Here is a 22,704-nt window from a genome sequence, read left to right as displayed (position 1 = left end):
TACTTTTTCACTTTTTTGGTCTTTTGGAAAATGTTGTTTGTGCTGTATTTAGACCCCTCTAACAAGAAATTTGTTTTGCATGCACACGTATAAAAATTGCGGTTTTTATCCAACACAATCATAGGTTTGAACGTTGTTTTCAATTTACACTTGTTTATATTTTTTCGTTTGGGCTTGTATTATATTTGCCTTCGGGTTTATATGATCCGTTCATCCTATTTTGACTCCTCAAAATTCAGGAGTCTATCCTAAATTGAGGTAAATTGTATGGCTTTCCAAATACCGTTTCGATTCCTAACACCACTGAAGAGACATTAATTGTCGAAATCCGGATATGGTGTACAAAAACCTTTGCACCTTTTGTTTGCGGTATAACATCTTTTCCGCAAGTTTATTGTTTTCTGTTTAGTGTTAAATTTATATCTAAGATCCATTTATTACATCGGTGATCCGTTTATTTGGCAATCGCCAATGGCAGTCAGCAGGGTTTAAGAACATTTGTTGTTCGACCTGTTAGTCAAATGCGTTTTGTTAAAATATACTTTATCACTTTTTTGGTCTTTTGGAAAATGTTGTTTGTGCTGTATTTAGACCCCTCTAACAAGAAATTTGTTTTGCATGCACATGTATAAAAATTGCGGTTTTTATCCAACGCAATCATAGGTTTGAACGTTGTTTTCAATTTAGACTTGTTTATATTTTTTCGTTTGGGCTTGTATTATATTTGCCTTCGGGTTTATATGATCCGTTCATCCTATTTTGACTCCTCAAAATTCAGGAGTCTATCCTAAATTGAGGTAAATTGTATGGCTTTCCAAATACCGTTTCGATTCCTAACATCACTGAAGAGACATTAATTGTCGAAATCCGGATATGGTGTACAAAAAACCTTTGCACCTTTTGTTTGCTGTATAACATCTTTTCCGCAAGTTTATTGTTTTCTGTTTAGTGTTAAATTTATATCTAAGATCCATTTATTACATCGGTGATCCGTTTATTTGGCAATCGCCAATGGCAGTCAGCAGGGTTTAAGAACATTTGTTGTTCGACCTGTTAGTCAAATGCGTTTTGTTAAAATATACTTTTTCACTTTTTTGGTCTTTTGGAAAATGTTGTTTGTGCTGTATTTAGACCCCTCTAACAAGAAATTTGTTTTGCATGCACATGTATAAAAATTGCGGTTTTTATCCAACGCAATCATAGGTTTGAACGTTGTTTTCAATTTAGACTTGTTTATATTTTTTCGTTTGGGCTTGTATTATATTTGCCTTCGGGTTTATATGATCCGTTCATTCTATTTTGACTCCTCAAAATTCAGGAGTCTATCCTAAATTGAGGTAAATTGTATGGCTTTCCAAATACCGTTTCGATTCTTAACATCACTGAAGAGACATTAATTGTCGAAATCCGGATATGGTGTACAAAAAATCTTTGCACCTTTTGTTTGCTGTATAACATCTTTTCCGCAAGTTTATTGTTTTCTGTTTAGTGTTAAATTTATATCTAAGATCCATTTATTACATCGGTGATCCGTTTATTTGGCAATCGCCAATGGCAGTCAGCAGGGTTTAAGAACATTTGTTGTTCGACCTGTTAGTCAAATGCGTTTTGTTAAAATATACTTTTTCACTTTTTTGGTCTTTTGGAAAATGTTGTTTGTGTTGTATTTAGACCCCTCTAACAAGAAATTTGTTTTGCATGCACACGTATAAAAATTGCGGTTTTTATCCAACGCAATCATAGGTTTGAACGTTGTTTTCAATTTACACTTGTTTATATTTTTTCGTTTGGGCTTGTATTATATTTGCCTTCGGGTTTATATGATCCGTTCATCCTATTTTGACTCCTCAAAATTCAGGAGTCTATCCTAAATTGAGGTAAATTGTATGGCTTTCCAAATACCGTTTCGATTCCTAACATCACTGAAGAGACATTAATTGTCGAAATCCGGATATGGTGTACAAAAACCTTTGCACCTTTTGTTTGCGGTATAACATCTTTTCCGCAAATTCATTGTTTTCTGTCTAGTATTAAATTTATATTTAAGATCCATTTATTACATCGGTGATCCGTTTATTTGGCAATCGCCAATAGCAGTCAGCAGGGTTTAAGAACATGTGTTGTTCGACCTGTTAGTCAAATGCGTTTTGTTAAAATATACTTTTTCACTTTTTTGGTCTTTTGGAAAATGTTGTTTGTGCTGTATTTAGACCCCTCTAACAAGAAATTTGTTTTGCATGCACACGTATAAAAATTGCGGTTTTTATCCAACACAATCATAGGTTTGAACGTTGTTTTCAATTTACACTTGTTTATATTTTTTCGTTTGGGCTTGTATTATATTTGCCTTCGGGTTTATATGATCCGTTCATCCTATTTTGACTCCTCAAAATTCAGGAGTCTATCCTAAATTGAGGTAAATTGTATGGCTTTCCAAATACCGTTTCGATTCCTAACATCACTGAAGAGACATTAATTGTCGAAATCCGGATATGGTGTACAAAAAACTTTGCACTTTTTGTTTGCGGTATAACATCTTTTCCGCAAGTTTATTGTTTTCTGTTTAGTGTTAAATTTATATCTAAGATCCATTTATTACATCTGTGATCCGTTTATTTGGCAATCGCCAATGGCAGTCAGCAGGGTTTAAGAACATTTGTTGTTCGACCTGTTAGTCAAATGCGTTTTGTTAAAATATACTTTTTTACTTTTTTGGTCTTTTGGAAAATGTTGTTTGTGCTGTATTTAGACCCCTCTAACAAGAAATTTGTTTTGCATGCACACGTATAAAAATTGCGGTTTTTATCCAACGCAATCATAGGTTTGAACGTTGTTTTCAATTTAGACTTGTTTATATTTTTTCGTTTGGGCTTGTATTATATTTGCCTTCGGGTTTATATGATCCGTTCATCCTATTTTGACTCCTCAAAATTCAGGAGTCTATCCTAAATTGAGGTAAATTGTATGGCTTTCCAAATACCGTTTCTATTCCTAACATCACTGAAGAGACATTAATTGTCGAAATCCGGATATGGTGTACAAAAACCTTTGCACCTTTTGTTTGCGGTATAACATCTTTTCCGCAAATTTATTGTTTTCTGTTTAGTATTAAATTTATATTTAAGATCCATTTATTACATCGGTGATCCGTTTATTTGGCAATCGCCAATGGCAGTCAGCAGGGTTTAAGAACATTTGTTGTTCGACCTGTTAGTCAAATGCGTTTTGTTAAAATATACTTTTTCACTTTTTTGGTCTTTTTGAAAATGTTGTTTGTGCTGTATTTAGACCCCTCTAACAAGAAATTTGTTTTGCATGCACACGTATAAAAATTGCGGTTTTTATCCAACGCAATCATAGGTTTGAACGTTGTTTTCAATTTAGACTTGTTTATATTTTTTCGTTTGGGCTTGTATTATATTTGCCTTCGGGTTTATATGATCCGTTCATCCTATTTTGACTCCTCAAAATTCAGGAGTCTATCCTAAATTGAGGTAAATAGTATGGCTTTCCAAATACCATTTCGATTCCTAACATCATTGAAGAGACATTAATTGTCGAAATCCGGATATGGTGTACAAAAACCTTTGCACCTTTTGTTTGCGGTATAACATCTTTTCCGCAAGTTTATTGTTTTCTGTTTAGTATTAAATTTATATTTAAGATCCATTTATTACATCGGTGATCCGTCCCCCAAGGGTGACTGGGGAATAGAAGTATGGTCACCATTGGTCTTCCTCCGACCGGCAGTAAAACCCTTGCTAAAGTGGGGCGTCCGTTTGGCTGTGCGGGATGTACAAATTTGCAGCCACGTCCGGTCAGAATGGGGACGTTAACTCCGATGCCTCGTGTAAAGAGAGTGCCACGCTCTTTGCACGTAAAGAACCCTTGCAACAACTCTTTGAGGGGTCCGTAGGTGACCTGTTGCAAGGCTAAATTTCTGCCCCTATCCAATATACCCTCATTTCCCGTGGCAGTCTAAATTTCTCCGACTTTAATCCCGGAAGCCCCTATTACAGAACCTACCTATTGTATTTATTGTTAATTTGTTCTCGTCCTGAATATGCATGAAATATTTGCCACTGGACGTTAAGCAACCAACAATCAATCAATCAATCAATCATCGGTGATCCGTTTATTTGGCAATCGCCAATGGCAGTCAGCAGGGTTTAAGAACATTTGTTGTTCGACCTGTTAGTCAAATGCGTTTTGTTAAAATATACTTTTTCACTTTTTTTGTCTTTTGGACAATGTTGTTTGTGCTGTATTTAGACCCCTCTAACAAGAAATTTGTTTTGCATGCACACGTATAAAAATTGCGGTTTTTATCCAACGCAATCATAGGTTTGAACGTTGTTTTCAATTTAGACTTGTTTATATTTTTTCGTTTGGGCTTGTATTATATTTGCCCTCGGGTTTATATGATCCGTTCATCCTATTTTGACTCCTCAAAATTCAGGAGTCTATCTTAAATTGAGGTAAATTGTATGTTTTTCCAAATACCGTTTCGATTCCTAACATCATTGAAGAGACATTAATTGTCGAAATCCGGATATGGTGTATAAAAACCTTTGCACCTTTTGTTTGCGGTATAACATCTTTTCCGCAAGTTTATTGTTTTCTGTTTAGTATTAAATTTATATTTAAGATCCATTTATTACATCGGTGATCCGTTTATTTGGCAATCGCCAATGGCAGTCAGCAGGGTTTAAGAACATTTGTTGTTCGACCTGTTAGTCAAATGCGTTTTGTTAAAATATACTTTTTCACTTTTTTGGTCTTTTGGAAAATGTTGTTTGTGCTGTATTTAGACCCCTCTAACAAGAAATTTGTTTTGCATGCACACGTATAAAAATTGCGGTTTTTATCCAACGCAATCATAGGTTTGAACGTTGTTTTCAATTTAGACTTGTTTATATTTTTTCGTTTGGGCTTGTATTATATTTGCCTTCGGGTTTATATGATCCGTTCATCCTATTTTGACTCCTCAAAACTCAGGAGTCTATCTGAAATTGAGGTAAATTGTATGGCTTTCCAAATACCGTTTCGATTCCTAACATCACTGAAGAGACATTAATTGTCGAAATCTGGATATGATGTACAAAAACCTTTGCACCTTTTGTTTGCGGTATAACATCTTTTCCGCAAGTTTATTGTTTTCTGTTTAGTATTAAATTTATATTTAAGATCCATTTATTACATCGGTGATCCGTTTGTTTGGCAATCGCCAATGGCAGTCAGCAGGGTTTAAGAACATTTGTTGTTCGACCTGTTAGTCAAATGCGTTTTGTTAAAATATACTTTTTCACTTTTTTTGTCTTTCGGAAAATGTTGTCTGTGCTGTATTTAGACCCCTCTAACAAGAAATTTCTTTTGCATGCACACGTATAAAAATTGCGGTTTTTATCCAACGCAATCATAGGTTTGAACGTTGTTTTCAATTTAGACTTGTTTATATTTTTTCGTTTGGGCTTGTATTATATTTGCCTTCGGGTTTATATGATCCGTTCATCCTATTTTGACTCCTCAAAATTCAGGAGTCTATCTTAAATTGAGGTAAATTGTATGGCTTTCCAAATACCGTTTCGATTCCTAACATCATTGAAGAGACATTAATTGTCGAAATCCGGATATGGTGTACAAAAACCTTTGCACCTTTTGTTTGCGGTATAACATCTTTTCCGCAAGTTTATTGTTTTCTGTTTAGTATTAAATTTATATTTAAGATCCATTTATTACATCGGTGATCCGTTTATTTGGCAATCGCCAATGGCAGTCAGCAGGGTTTAAGAACATTTGTTGTTCGACCTGTTAGTCAAATGCGTTTTGTTAAAATATACTTTTTCACTTTTTTGGTCTTTTGGAAAATGTTGTTTGTGCTGTATTTAGACCCCTCTAACAAGAAATTTGTTTTGCATGCACATCTATAAAAATTGCGGTTTTTATCCAACGCAATCATAGGTTTGAACGTTGTTTTCAATTTAGACTTGTTTATATTTTTTCGTTTGGGCTTGTATTATATTTGCCTTCGGGTTTATATGATCCGTTCAACCTATTTTGACTCCTCTAAATTCAGGAGTCTATCCTAAATTGAGGTAAATTGTATGGCTTTCCAAATACCGTTTCGATTCCTAACATCACTGAAGAGACATTAATTGTCGAAATCCGGATATGATGTACAAAAACATTTGTACCTTTTGTTTGCGGTATAACATCTTTTCCGCAAGTTTATTGTTTTCTGTTTAGTATTAAATTTATATTTAAGATCCATTTATTACATCGGTGATCCGTTTGTTTGGCAATCGCCAATGGCAGTCAGCAGGGTTTAAGAACATTTGTTGTTCGACCTGTTAGTCAAATGCGTTTTGTTAAAATATACTTTTTCACTTTTTTGGTCTTTTGGAAAATGTTGTTTGTGCTGTATTTAGACCCCTCTAACAAGAAATTTGTTTTGCATGCACACGTATAAAAATTGCGGTTTTTATCCAACGCAATCATAGGTTTGAACGTTGTTTTCAATTTAGACTTGTTTATATTTTTTCGTTTGGGCTTGTATTATATTTGCCCTCGGGTTTATATGATCCGTTCATCCTATTTTGACTCCTCAAAATTCAGGAGTCTATCTTAAATTGAGGTAAATTGTATGTTTTTCCAAATACCGTTTCGATTCCTAACATCATTGAAGAGACATTAATTGTCGAAATCCGGATATGGTGTATAAAAACCTTTGCACCTTTTGTTTGCGGTATAACATCTTTTCCGCAAGTTTATTGTTTTCTGTTTAGTATTAAATTTATATTTAAGATCCATTTATTACATCGGTGATCCGTTTATTTGGCAATCGCCAATGGCAGTCAGCAGGGTTTAAGAACATTTGTTGTTCGACCTGTTAGTCAAATGCGTTTTGTTAAAATATACTTTTTCACTTTTTTGGTCTTTTGGAAAATGTTGTTTGTGCTGTATTTAGACCCCTCTAACAAGAAATTTGTTTTGCATGCACACGTATAAAAATTGCGGTTTTTATCCAACGCAATCATAGGTTTGAACGTTGTTTTCAATTTAGACTTGTTTATATTTTTTCGTTTGGGCTTGTATTATATTTGCCTTCGGGTTTATATGATCCGTTCATCCTATTTTGACTCCTCAAAACTCAGGAGTCTATCTGAAATTGAGGTAAATTGTATGGCTTTCCAAATACCGTTTCGATACTAACATCACTGAAGAGACATTAATTGTCGAAATCTGGATATGATGTACAAAAACCTTTGCACCTTTTGTTTGCGGTATAACATCTTTTCCGCAAGTTTATTGTTTTCTGTTTAGTATTAAATTTATATTTAAGATCCATTTATTACATCGGTGATCCGTTTGTTTGGCAATCGCCAATGGCAGTCAGCAGGGTTTAAGAACATTTGTTGTTCGACCTGTTAGTCAAATGCGTTTTTTTAAAATATACTTTTTCACTTTTTTTGTCTTTTGGAAAATGTTGTCTGTGCTGTATTTAGACCCCTCTAACAAGAAATTTCTTTTGCATGCACACGTATAAAAATTGCGGTTTTTATCCAACGCAATCATAGGTTTGAACGTTGTTTTCAATTTAGACTTGTTTATATTTTTTCGTTTGGGCTTGTATTATATTTGCCTTCGGGTTTATATGATCCGTTCATCCTATTTTGACTCCTCAAAATTCAGGAGTCTATCTTAAATTGAGGTAAATTGTATGGCTTTCCAAATACCGTTTCGATTCCTAACATCATTGAAGAGACATTAATTGTCGAAATCCGGATATGGTGTACAAAAACCTTTGCATCTTTTGTTTGCGGTATAACATCTTTTCCGCAAGTTTATTGTTTTCTGTTTAGTATTAAATTTATATTTAAGATCCATTTATTATATCGGTGATCCGTTTATTTGGCAATCGCCAATGGCAGTCAGCAGGGTTTAAGAACATTTGTTGTTCGACCTGTTAGTCAAATGCGTTTTGTTAAAATATACTTTTTCACTTTTTTGGTCTTTTGGAAAATGTTGTTTGTGCTGTATTTAGACCCCTCTAACAAGAAATTTGTTTTGCATGCACACGTATAAAAATTGCGGTTTTTATCCAACGCAATCATAGGTTTGAACGTTGTTTTCAATTTAGACTTGTTTATATTTTTTCGTTTGGGCTTGTATTATATTTGCCTTCGGGTTTATATGATCCGTTCATCCTATTTTGACTCCTCAAAATTCAGGAGTCTATCTTAAATTGAGGTAAATTGTATGGCTTTCCAAATACCGTTTCGATTCCTAACATCATTGAAGAGACATTAATTGTCGAAATCCGGATATGGTGTACAAAAACCTTTGCACCTTTTGTTTGCGGTATAACATCTTTTCCGCAAGTTTATTGTTTTCTGTTTAGTATTAAATTTATATTTAAGATCCATTTATTACATCGGTGATCCGTTTATTTGGCAATCGCCAATGGCAGTCAGCAGGGTTTAAGAACATTTGTTGTTCGACCTGTTAGTCAAATGCGTTTTGTTAAAATATACTTTTTCACTTTTTTGGTCTTTTGGAAAATGTTGTTTGTGCTGTATTTAGACCCCTCTAACAAGAAATTTGTTTTGCATGCACACGTATAAAAATTGCGGTTTTTATCCAACGCAATCATAGGTTTGAACGTTGTTTTCAATTTAGACTTGTTTATATTTTTTCGTTTGGGCTTGTATTATATTTGCCTTCGGGTTTATATGATCCGTTCATCCTATTTTGACTCCTCAAAACTCAGGAGTCTATCTGAAATTGAGGTAAATTGTATGGCTTTCCAAATACCGTTTCGATACTAACATCACTGAAGAGACATTAATTGTCGAAATCTGGATATGATGTACAAAAACCTTTGCACCTTTTGTTTGCGGTATAACATCTTTTCCGCAAGTTTATTGTTTTCTGTTTAGTATTAAATTTATATTTAAGATCCATTTATTACATCGGTGATCCGTTTGTTTGGCAATCGCCAATGGCAGTCAGCAGGGTTTAAGAACATTTGTTGTTCGACCTGTTAGTCAAATGCGTTTTGTTAAAATATACTTTTTCACTTTTTTTGTCTTTTGGAAAATGTTGTCTGTGCTGTATTTAGACCCCTCTAACAAGAAATTTCTTTTGCATGCACACGTATAAAAATTGCGGTTTTTATCCAACGCAATCATAGGTTTGAACGTTGTTTTCAATTTAGACTTGTTTATATTTTTTCGTTTGGGCTTGTATTATATTTGCCTTCGGGTTTATATGATCCGTTCATCCTATTTTGACTCCTCAAAATTCAGGAGTCTATCTTAAATTGAGGTAAATTGTATGGCTTTCCAAATACCGTTTCGATTCCTAACATCATTGAAGAGACATTAATTGTCGAAATCCGGATATGGTGTACAAAAACCTTTGCATCTTTTGTTTGCGGTATAACATCTTTTCCGCAAGTTTATTGTTTTCTGTTTAGTATTAAATTTATATTTAAGATCCATTTATTATATCGGTGATCCGTTTATTTGGCAATCGCCAATGGCAGTCAGCAGGGTTTAAGAACATTTGTTGTTCGACCTGTTAGTCAAATGCGTTTTGTTAAAATATACTTTTTCACTTTTTTGGTCTTTTGGAAAATGTTGTTTGTGCTGTATTTAGACCCCTCTAACAAGAAATTTGTTTTGCATGCACACGTATAAAAATTGCGGTTTTTATCCAACGCAATCATAGGTTTGAACGTTGTTTTCAATTTAGACTTGTTTATATTTTTTCGTTTGGGCTTGTATTATATTTGCCTTCGGGTTTATATGATCCGTTCATCCTATTTTGACTCCTCAAAATTCAGGAGTCTATCTTAAATTGAGGTAAATTGTATGGCTTTCCAAATACCGTTTCGATTCCTAACATCATTGAAGAGACATTAATTGTCGAAATCCGGATATGGTGTACAAAAACCTTTGCACCTTTTGTTTGCGGTATAACATCTTTTCCGCAAGTTTATTGTTTTCTGTTTAGTATTAAATTTATATTTAAGATCCATTTATTACATCGGTGATCCGTTTATTTGGCAATCGCCAATGGCAGTCAGCAGGGTTTAAGAACATTTGTTGTTCGACCTGTTAGTCAAATGCGTTTTGTTAAAATATACTTTTTCACTTTTTTGGTCTTTTGGAAAATGTTGTTTGTGCTGTATTTAGACCCCTCTAACAAGAAATTTGTTTTGCATGCACATGTATAAAAATTGCGGTTTTTATCCAACGCAATCATAGGTTTGAACGTTGTTTTCAATTTAGACTTGTTTATATTTTTTCGTTTGGGCTTGTATTATATTTGCCTTCGGGTTTATATGATCCGTTCAACCTATTTTGACTCCTCTAAATTCAGGAGTCTATCCTAAATTGAGGTAAATTGTATGGCTTTCCAAATACCGTTTCGATTCCTAACATCACTGAAGAGACATTAATTGTCGAAATCCGGATATGGTGTACAAAAACCTTTGCACCTTTTGTTTGCGGTATAACATTTTTTCCGCAAGTGTATTGTTTTCTGTTTAGTATTAAATTGATATTTAAGATCCATTTACTACATCGGTGATCCGTTTATTTGGCAATCGCCAATGGCAGTCAGCAGGGTTTAAGAACATTTGTTCGACCTGTTAGTCAAATGCATTTTGTTAAAATATACTTTTTCACTTTTTTGGTCTTTTGGAAAATGTTGTTTGTGCTGTATTTAGACCCCTCTAACAAGAAATTTCTTTTGCATGCACACGTATAAAAATTGCGGTTTTTATCCAACGCAATCATAGGTTTGAACGTTGTTTTCAATTTAGACTTGTTTATATTTTTTCGTTTGGGCTTGTATTATATTTGCCTTCGGGTTTATATTATCCGTTCATCCTATTTTGACTCCTCAAAATTCAGGAGTCTATCTTAAATTGAGGTAAATTGTATGGCTTTCCAAATACCGTTTCGATTCCTAACATCATTGAAGAGACATTAATTGTCGAAATCCGGATATGGTGTACAAAAACCTTTGCACCTTTTGTTTGCGGTATAACATCTTTTCCGCAAGATTATTGTTTTCTGTTTAGTATTAAATTTATATTTAAGATCCATTTATTACATCGGTGATCCGTTTATTTGGCAATCGCCAATGGCAGTCAGCAGGGTTTAAGAACATTTGTTGTTCGACCTGTTAGTCAAATGCGTTTTGTTAAAATATACTTTTTCACTTTTTTGGTCTTTTGGAAAATGTTGTTTGTGCTGTATTTAGACCCCTCTAACAAGAAATTTGTTTTGCATGCACATGTATAGAAATTGCGGTTTTTATCCAACGCAATCATAGGTTTGAACGTTGTTTTCAATTTAGACTTGTTGATATTTTTTCGTTTGGGCTTGTATTATATTTGCCTTCGGGTTTATATGATCCGTTCAACCTATTTTGACTCCTCAAAATTCAGGAGTCTATCCTAAATTGAGGTAAATTGTATGGCTTTCCAAATACCGTTTCGATTCCTAACATCACTGAAGAAACATTAATTGTCGAAATCCGGATATGGTGTACAAAAACATTTGCACCTTTTGTTTGCGGTATAACATCTTTTCCGCAAATTTATTGTTTTCTGTTTAGTATTAAATTTATATTTAAGATCCATTTATTACATCGGTGATCCGTTTATTTGGCAATCGCCAATGGCAGTCAGCAGGGTTTAAGAACATTTGTTGTTCGACTTGTTAGTCAAATGCGTTTTGTTAAAATACACTTTTTCACTTTTTTGGTCTTTTGGAAAATGTTGTTTGTGCTGTATTTAGACCCCTCTAACAAGAAATTTGTTTTGCATGCACATGTATAAAAATTGCGGTTTTTATCCAACGCAATCATAGGTTTGAACGTTGTTTTCAATTTAGACTTGTTGATATTTTTTCGTTTGGGCTTGTATTATATTTGCCTTCGGGTTTATATGATCCGTTCATCCTATTTTGACTCCTCAAAATTCAGGAGTCTATCCTAAATTGAGGTAAATTGTATGGCTTTCCAAATACCGTTTCGATTCCTAACATCACTGAAGAGACATTAATTGTCGAAATCCGGATATGGTGTACAAAAACCTTTGCACCTTTTGTTTGCGGTATAACATCTTTTCCGCAAGTTTATTGTTTTCTGTTTAGTATTAAATTTATATTTAAGATCCATTTATTACATCGGTGATCCGTTTATTTGGCAATCGCCAATGGCAGTCAGCAGGGTTTAAGAACATTTGTTGTTCGACCTGTTAGTCAAATGCGTTTTGTTAAATTATACTTTTTCACTTTTTGGGTCTTTTGGAAATATGGTGACAGAGTTGCATCTGCTGCTGTCTTCAGGGACAGAGCTGCAACTCTCCGTTTGCCATCTGATGCATCGATCTTTACTGCTGAAGCATAAAATGCGTTTTGTTAAAATATACTTTTTCCTTTTCATTTATATTTAAGATTCATTTATTACATCGGTGATCCGTTTATTTGGCAATCGCCAATGGCAGTCAGCAGGGTTTAACAACATTTGTTGTTTTGCATGCACATGTATAAAAATTGCGGTTTTTATCCAACGCAATCATAGGTTTGAACGTTGTTTTCAATTTAGATTTGTTGATATTTTTTCGTTTGGGCTTGTATTATATTTGCCTTCGGGTTTATATGATCCGTTCATCCTATTTTGACTCCTCAAAATTCAGGAGTCTATCCTAAATTGAGGTAAATTGTATGGCTTTCCAAATACCGTTTCGATTCCTAACATCACTGAAGAGACATTAATTGTCGAAATCCGGATATGGTGTACAAAAACCTTTGCACATTTTGTTTGTGGTATAACATCTTTTCCGCAAGTTTATTGTTTTCTGTTTAGTATTAAATTTATATTTAAGATCCATTTATTACATCGGTGATCCGTTTATTTGGCAATCGCCAATGGCAGTCAGCAGGGTTTAAGAACATTTGTTGTTCGACCTGTTAGTCAAATGCGTTTTGTTAAAATATACTTTTTCACTTTTTTGGTCTTTTGGAAAATTTTGTTTGTGCTGTATTTAGACCCCTCTAACAAGAAATTTATTTTGCATGCACACGTATAAAAATTGCGGTTTTTATTCAACGCAATCATAGGTTTGAACGTTGTTTTCAATTTAGACTTGTTTATATTTTTTCGTTTGGGCTTGTATTATATTTGCCTTCGGGTTTATATGATCCGTTCATCCTATTTTGACTCCTCAAAATTCAGGAGTCTATCCTAAATTAAGGTAAATGGTATGGCTTTCCAAATACCGTTTCGATTCCTAACATCACTGAAGAGACATTAATTGTCGAAATCCGGATATGGTGTACAAAAACCTTTGCACCTTTTGTTTGCGGTATAACTTCTTTTCCACAAGTTTATTGTTTTCTGTTTAGTATTAAATTTATATTTAAGATCCATTTATTACATCGGTGATCCGTTTATTTGGCAATCGCCAATGGCAGTCAGCAGGGTTTAAGAACATTTGTTGTTCGACCTGTTAGTCAAATGCGTTTTGTTAAAATATACTTTTTCACTTTTTTGGTCTTTTGGAAAATGTTGTTTGTGCTGTATTTAGACCCCTCTAACAAGAAATTTATTTTGCATGCACACGTATAAAAATTGCGGTTTTTATCCAACGCAATCATAGGTTTGAACGTTGTTTTCAATTTAGACTTGTTGATATTTTTTCGTTTGGGCTTGTATTATATTTGCCTTCGGGTTTATATGATCCGTTCATCCTATTTTGACTCCTCAAAATTCAGGAGTCTATCCTAAATTGAGGTAAATTGTATGGCTTTCCAAATACCGTTTCGATTCCTAACATCACTGAAGAGACATTAATTGTCGAAATCCAGATATGGTGTACAAAAACCTTTGCACCTTTTGTTTGCGGTATAACATCTTTTCCGCAAGTTTATTGTTTTCTGTTTAGTATTAAATTTATATTTAAGATTCATTTATTACATCGGTGATCCGTTTATTTGGCAATCGCCAATGGCAGTCAGCAGAGTTTAAGAACATTTGTTGTTCGACCTGTTAGTCAAATGCGTTTTGTTAAAATATACTTTTTCACTTTTTTGGTCTTTTGGAAAATGTTGTTTGTGCTGTATTTAGACCCCTCTAACAAGAAATTTGTTTTGCATGCACACGTATAAAAATTGCGGTTTTTATCCAACGCAATCATAGGTTTGAACGTTGTTTTCAATTTAGACTTGTTTATATTTTTTCGTTTGGGCTTGTATTATATTTGCCTTCGGGTTTATATGATCCGTTCATCCTATTTTGACTCCTCAAAATTCAGGAGTCTATCCTAAATTGAGGTAAATTATATGGCTTTCCAAATACCGTTTCGATTCCTAACATCACTGAAGAGACATTAATTGTCGAAATCCGGATATGGTGTACAAAAACCTTTGCACCTTTTGTTTGCGGTATAACATCTTTTCCGCAAGTTTATTGTTTTCTGTTTAGTATTAAATTTATATTTAAGATCCATTTAACACATCGGTGATCCGTTTATTTGGCAATCGCCAATGGCAGTCAGCAGGGTTTAAGAACATTTGTTGTTCGACCTGTTAGTCAAATGCGTTTTGTTAAAATATACTTTTTCACTTGTTTGGTCTTTTGGAAAGTGTTGTTTGTGCTGTATTTAGACCCCTCTAACAAGAAATTTGTTTTGAATGCACACGTATAAAAATTGCGGTTTTTATCCAACGCAATCATAGGTTTGAACGTTGTTTTCAATTTAGACTTGTTTATATTTTTTCGTTTGGGCTTGTATTATATTTGCCTTCGGGTTTATATGATCCGTTCATCCTATTTTGACTCCTCAAAATTCAGGAGTCTATCCTAAATTGAGGTAAATTGTATGGCTTTCCAAATACCGTTTCGATTCCTAACATCACTGAAGAGACATTAATTGTCGAAATCCGGATATGGTGTACAAAAACCTTTGCACATTTTGTTTGTGGTATAACATCTTTTCCGCAAGTTTATTGTTTTCTGTTTATATTAAATTTATATTTAAGATCCATTTAATACATCGGTGATCCGTTTATTTGGCAATCGCCAATGGCAGTCAGCAGGGTTTAAGAACATTTGTTGTTCGACCTGTTAGTCAAATGCGTTTTGTTAAAATATACTTTTTCACTTGTTTGGTCTTTTGGAAAGTGTTGTTTGTGCTGTATTTAGACCCCTCTAACAATAAATTTGTTTTGCATGCACACGTATAAAAATTGCGGTTTTTATCCAACGCAATCATAGGTTTGAACGTTGTTTTCAATTTAGACTTGTTTATATTTTTTCGTTTGGGCTTGTATTATATTTGCCTTCGGGTTTATATGATCCGTTCATCCTATTTTGACTCCTCAAAATTCAGGAGTCAATCCCAAATTGAGGTAAATTATATGGCCTTCCAAATACCGTTTCGATTCCTAACATCACTGAAGAGACATTAATTGTCGAAATCCGGATATGGTGTACAAATTTTTGCACCTCATGTTTGCGGTATAACATCTTTTTCGCAAGTTTATTGTTTTCTGTGTAGTATTTAATTTATATTTAAGATCCATTTATTACATCGGTGATCCGTTTATTTGGCAATCGCCAATGGCAGTCAGCAGGATTTAAGAACATTTGTTGTTCGACCTGTTAGTCAAATGCGTATTGTTAAAATATACTTTTTCACTTTTTTGGTCTTTTGGAAAATGTTGTTTGTGCTGTATTTAGACCCCTCTAACAAGAAATTTGTTTTGCATGCACACGTATAAAAATTGCGGTTTTTATCCAACGCAATCATAGGTTTGATTTACACTACATGAAAGTATTATTTTTGTTTTTGTGTTTGACATAAAAAAAAACTGGAAAATTACGATGTTTAAATCAAAACATTCTTAAATGTACTCTATACCTAAACAAACAAAAATTGCAAATTTCAAAATGAGCAATGATAAAAAATTTGTCAGAAATCATTGTTTTTACTCAGTAAATTAATCAATGAGTGAAGGATTTTTCTTAGAAGAAATTTAAAGGTCCCAGTGAATAAATTACACAGAGAATAATTGCTATTGTATGTACCCAATAGCATAATAGGAGATTAATCTATGGTAAAGTTTCATTGGGTTTGCAAAAATTATTTTGTTAAATTTACTCGTTATATTATATTTATCATATTCATATCAACATACTGTAATTGTACTTGTTTTCGCGGTGTATTTATATTCACGAATTTTGCGGTTGGTATATTATCGTGGGAAAAAAATACACGCAAATTTGAATTAAACCTTTCAACTTGAAACTTACTGTTCATCTCTGCATGTCAGCTTGGCCTTACATCGATGACAGGACATGTTTTCAATCCTGTTAATCCGTGAAAAAAAACAAGTCCGTTACATACAGACTAAATTAATATCAGCAGTTGCCAAGTTGAACCCAATTAAAGATAAAAGAAACAATATTGATACAAGATTACATTGAACCATATGAAATTTCTATTTTATCTATTATCGATTAATTTACAAACATGTGTGTATAGGTAGATGACAATAGTTTTGAAAGCTTTACTGTAATCATTATAGTTATATTTTTTTTTTAAACTTACATCTGTTGAATCTTCATATGAAGAATGACAAACGAATGAATTAAAATTCAAATCAGTTCAGTCATACCGATAATCTTACTACTAACAGTATACCCGACGGCTATTTACGCATTTCCTTTTAATGCAGTTCTTATTGACACACGAGACGATAATTATAACTTTTATTTTTAATTTAATTTTTAGGAATAAAAACCGCGAATATAAATATCTGCGAACGTGTTTGAAATACACATTTCGCGAAAATAAGTACAATTACAATATAAAAAGAAAAAAGAAGATGTAAAAAATCAGTGTTCATTCTTACCTTTACATTATAGAATTAAAAAAGAGAACGACACGTTTTAAATGTCATGCATCTGAAGTGCTTTTCTGGATGTTTGGTACGATGATTTGTTTCTTCTTTATATATTAATGAGAATTGAAAATCGGATAACTACTGCATAATTAAAAGGACAATTCCTGTAAATGCAATTATCCAAATTGGCTCAAATTGTCGTAATTGATTTATGCCGTGCAAACATCTATATAAAACTTTCTGTAATGTGACTGCAGGCTGTGATTACTTGAAAAGAAAAGGTGAAACAATGTAAGAAAGCTTAAAACCAGTATCATTTACTAATTCGGCAACCACTAAATAAATCCTAAACAAGTTAAAGTAAAACTATGAGTATGATGCATGCATAACTATTTAAATGAGGTCGAATTGAGGTTTCAGTTTATGAAAATTGAATTAAACTGACTGCTAATAGTGCAAAATATTTTTGCAATAGTATAAGATTTATACCGTTTTGTTTTTCATTTTTTAATGGAGGATGGAGCCCTTGGATCAACTCCTCATGTTCTGCAACTTGTGGAGATGGTGTCATAATCAAAACCAGAACATGTGACAATCCCCCACCGTCTGACGATGGACTGAAATGTGTTGGTTCCGAAATTGAAACATCACTTTGCAACTTAAGAAAATGTCGAGGTAAATTCTTTAGATACATCAGATTACAATCAACATTACCTTAGAATTCAATTGTTAACCGGAGCGGAACACTTCTCTTTAGAACTTATTAAAAAAAACCTGTTCAATCTATCACTGTATTTTGTGAAATCAGAATAAAAAAACTCATCAAAGATGTTAGGCTTTTTCGCCATACGCGTGTTTCTTCCAAGTGAGACTCGTCTGTAGCGTTTGAATGAAATCAGTTTTGAGGCAAGAGCAAATAAATGGTAAAGGGCGTACCAAAAAAATCAGTTAAGTACCAAATACGGTTAATGCAATCAAAAAACCTTAGTGTTTTCAATATTTCAATATTTCAAAAACAATAAACAGTCAGGGCAATTACTTAAATGAGTGATTTCTTAAATCACTTAATATTCAAGTAACATTTTCTCCCACTTAAATGCTGCAATTAAGAGTAGTCTTTCTTAAAAAATCACCTATTTAAAAAGTACAAATAAATCATTTAAAAAGTACAAATAAATCACTAGACTAAGTGATTTTATTTTATTGTAGCTTTAAATATATAATATTAATGATCCTGGGACTAATTATGATGTTTAAGTTATCAGAAACAACATCTATGTTAATATGCTGACTGCTCATGTATAGTGATTGCTCTTTTTTTAATCTGGGAAAATGACATGAACATCACTTGTTTATCTATTTTGAGTATTATTTTATTAATAACCCCCCCCCCCCCCGCCAACCCACCACACACACACACACACACACACACACACACACACTATTTACAAAACTCTTGAACATTTATTTTTTGTCTTTAATTCTTACTCAATTCATTCCTTTCATGACCTGTCGATAATTTTTATTTAATCAACGTGTGGTTCGTTTGATCTCAGTTCTTTAATTTAGTCAAAATTCGATTATGACTTCAAACGTTATCGCTTTCCTCTGAAATTCCAATTCTGACGTCACGAAAAAAGGCGACCATGTCTGATGAGGTCAAGTAGAAAGAACACATCTTTTTGCAGGTCGTTCAAAAAGAATGTATGCATATCAGCTAAAAACCATTAGAGAAACATATTCCACCACCAAATATCTTGCAATACGATATTTATCCACTCTCGACAGTTATATTGTAAATATTTAAAACGCTCGGCAAGCCTCGCGTTGTAAATTAAAAAAAGAATTAACTGTCTCCAGTGGATAAATATCGGATCACACTCGATGCAGTGGTAGAATCTATATATAGCGAACAGTATCATTTAATAACATAATCTCAAAGCTGAAACCTTGAATTTTACAGGAAAAATGCTCCCACCTCTGGGAAAAATATGTCAGAAAGTACTAGATCATTTTGTTAAGCCTTCATCGTAGCATTTTTCTTAACAAATTTAGAATATACAGATGAATGATTGCATCAAAGTCGTAAACCTTGCTACTTCAAAGAAGCAAAAGGTCAATTTTATTCAGTTTTACTTATACTTAAATATAATCTAAACCTGTGCGTTTAAAATTTTGGTAAAATACAAAATCACAGAATTCCTAATTTGCTACTCAAATGAGTGATTTTAAAGCACTTATTTCAGTAATTTCATAGACTCATAAATTGACAGAAAATGAACAAATTATTTATATATCATGTCAACATGAAAGTGTTGATAACTGGCGTGACGTCATCGACCCAGTCGTAAACATCTTTATTCCAAAGCTAAAGCTGATTTTGGCTAAAATAATACCTTAATACTGTTATTCTGAAACATATTTAATTAATCGATTTCAGCAACCTCAAAACAAAAATAGAAAAAAAAAGCTACAGTGTTTCAACATTCCAAATGTGGTTGAGTTGTTTAGAGATTTAATCAAACAAATCAAGGATATGCCATTACTTTCTAAATAAAAAAACAAGTTTAACATGACATAAAGCAATTACTGATAGTCAAGATGCGTCTATACAAGTTTCACCGTGTTTAGCAAAACCTTGAGTCAATGGGGTTGTATATTGTTCATATCTTTTTACAGCATCATGCCGTCGTTCAAAGAAAAGATCAGTAGACCATTTGGACAATAAATCAGGTAAATTTTTCACCATAATTGTTTCATTCATTATGACAAACATAAGTTATGGTCGACATTAATACAATTTTAGCACTTGCTACGGTTACCCGCAAAACGTAACAATAAGAAATAATAATTGTTATGTCCATACTAATTGCCGAGATGTATTTCCAAGAGGGACCCTATTTCATACGGAAATTGCATGTAACAATAACATAGTTTGTTATTGTTACCTACAGTTATTGTCAATAGATAAATATATTCAGGTAGGCACTGTTTTAAAAAAAATGTTTGATTTGCAAGCAATCTATGAAACAAATTTAAACAATTAAATTGAGATGTAATATTAACATGATTAAACTTCAAGATAAATTGACCAATATGACGTTCATTTTTGCCATGGGGTGGTCGTATAAAGCAGTTCACTATTCATGACTATGGATTCGAATGAGCAAAATGTTCAATGTGTGGTCAGTGAAAAGTTTTTTTTTTCTTCAAAATTTTAATGATAAACTTCATCAAATCGAAAATTCAAATTCTGTTCAACAATATAGAAGACGTTCTGATCATAACCCCAGAGGAACAATTTCTTTCATCAGTGAAATTGCCTACAGAATTGCTCAAAAGGAACATTAATCTCAATGAATCAAAGAATACTTTTCCAATGAGTCATGGAAAATGCAAACACAAACAGATATCACAGAAGAAGAACACAGCAGAGTGGAACTGCTAAGTGTGTGGTATTGAAGTCCATATATATGAATATATTGTTTGCAACAGGTATATGGAGTAGTACCACCTAAATGTGCTGGCCTCACAGTGTCAACTTAGGTATATACTGGATGTGCCAGAAGTACCACCAAAATAAATAGCTATAATACTTCTTATTATAAGTGTTTAATTCATTATTGCTATGTTTATTGAATAATGTCTATTCATAGAATTTTTGTTTCAAATATGTAAACCGAAGATTACGGGCAATGACACGAATACAGTTCAAATATCCAGATTATACACACTAAAAAGACATAACTTGCAAATGTAAAATTTTGCCAGTAGATATAACTGCCGATAACAATAACAAAATTTATTGTTATCTGCAATTTCCGTATGCAATAGGATTCCTCTCCAGAAATACATTTCGGGAATTAGTCTCAGAAGTAACAATAATTATTTTGTTATTGTTACTTTTTGCGGGTGACCGTAAAAAAAAATAAAATAAATAAGTTTTATTTAGAGTCGGCATAGTATACAAACAAAGACATAACATAAGCTCTAATGAGTTTTTAATCGACAAAAGATAGTGCCTACAATTCTTGTCTCGCCTATGATGAAAGTCGAGGAAAGCGAGATATAGAGATTGCTTTTCTGGCGACTGCAACGATGGCGTCAACAATTGTTAAGTTTTCTGCCTAAGTTAGTTTATTACGTACTACTTGCGATAGAATATTGATATATAGTACAAAGTTGCGTTACTAGCAGTATATATCAGTTTGACAACCATTGTGAGGCTCTGCTCTCTAGGTCAAGGTTCAGCAACTTTGAAGTGACTAACCATTGTAAATGTTAACTTTTTGAATTGGTTTGTTTAAAAGAATCTATTTGTGATAGATCAATGATATTTAATATAAAGTTGCATTACTATAAGTACATATCAGTTAGACGACTATTTTGAGGCCCTGGCTTCTAGGTCATGATTCAGCGACTTTGAATTATTTAGCAGTTTTCAATGTTAAGTTTTCTACTGAAGTTAGATTGATAAGAACTGCTTACAATATACAATGATATTGTCGATATAGTTACATTACTGTCTGTACATCTCAGTGTTTCAAGCATTTATAGGCCCCGTCCACAAGCTTTCAAGTGACTTTGAAATAATATGCAATGTTGCTGTCCATCAGATTGTCTTTTTTCTGACGTTGATGCCTACAGGCGATACACATATCGCTGTGTCAACAGTTTATAATTGTGCCTTTGCAGTTAATATTATTTAATTTTGAATTTATTACGAAATTGTTATATCACCCACCATGTGAATCCACACTTAGTCGAAATAGCACAAATGCCAGACAGTGTGCAGTTGCTTTATAAGAAACAAACAAGTTTATTGCATTATACAACTCACTAGATTCGTACTATATGGCTAACACATCTGAAAGCATTTTGAAGATCATCATGCCTTACAACGAGTGACTGTAATATCACAAATGAAATAAGAGTACAATACAGTATAATGTTATAAATCACAATATTTTATGAAATTCATTTATTTACTCTGTCTTCCAGGATCAAACAGCCTAAATTGAAAGCCATGAACCGAAAAAGAAGAGACAGATTAGATTGAAAAAAATGTAAACAAAGTGGATCGATTTCATTCTTATATAAAACTGAGGGAAAATTTTAACATGGTTTACATTTTATGATCATCATTGTGGGAACATTCATTCTTTGCTTTCGTTTGAAAATCTAACTTTCGATATCTTAGATACCATCTGTGTGGTTAACCTTCTCACGAGTGCGAACGTACTAATTCTTACTTGTATAATGTAATCTTGAATTCAGTTATTAGGTTAGATGACTTTTAATTGGACCTATCAAAGCATTTCATCTGTGATATGTATGACAATAAATTTGTAAAGAGTGAAAATAAACGTTTTTTTATATCGTTTGATGATATTTTGTGGAATATACATTAGTTAAAATTGAGAATGGAAATGGGGAATGTGTCAAAGAGACAACAACCCGACAAATAGTTACATGTTACATTTTTTTGGTGATTTTTTGTGGGAATATTCATTGGTATTATCAACTTGTATTTGAATCATTAATATATGTGATTTGTTTCTTGATAAATGTGGTTATAAATTAAATAGTACATGTTTGCATTGTGTTGCCATATACATATCAAATGAACATATTTATAATACCGTATACATATAGTTCACAACTAGGAGGTTAACTTATTTTTTATTAACATAGATTTTGAATTTCAATTAAACTATATGTCCTGATTTTATTTTTCTTTCATGTTCGGAGTTCCCCTTTTGATGACAACCCCACAGTT

The 22,704-nt window shown here is 33.0% G+C and overlaps 1 protein-coding gene across 1 annotated transcript in view; it reads left to right on the top strand.

The window, feature by feature from the left end:
* LOC127726038 (semaphorin-5A-like) overlaps positions 1–22,278 on the top strand; it is a 48,420-nt gene extending 26,142 nt beyond the window's left edge. The window contains exons 3-5 of the mRNA XM_052233368.1: positions 17,442–17,600; positions 19,605–19,658; positions 21,927–22,278. Of these exons, the coding sequence (XP_052089328.1) occupies positions 17,442–17,600; positions 19,605–19,658; positions 21,927–21,946 (233 nt within the window). The 3' untranslated portion in view covers positions 21,947–22,278. The remainder of the gene's footprint in view (positions 1–17,441; positions 17,601–19,604; positions 19,659–21,926) is intronic.
* Positions 22,279–22,704: the final 426 nt, after the last annotated feature.

This window comes from Mytilus californianus, unplaced genomic scaffold (assembly GCF_021869535.1).
Source record: "Mytilus californianus isolate M0D057914Y unplaced genomic scaffold, xbMytCali1.0.p SCAF_16, whole genome shotgun sequence".
Taxonomy (NCBI): Eukaryota; Metazoa; Mollusca; class Bivalvia; order Mytilida; family Mytilidae; genus Mytilus; species Mytilus californianus.
Note: the sequence above shows the minus strand (reverse complement) of the source record. Positions and strands in the feature narration are given on the sequence as shown.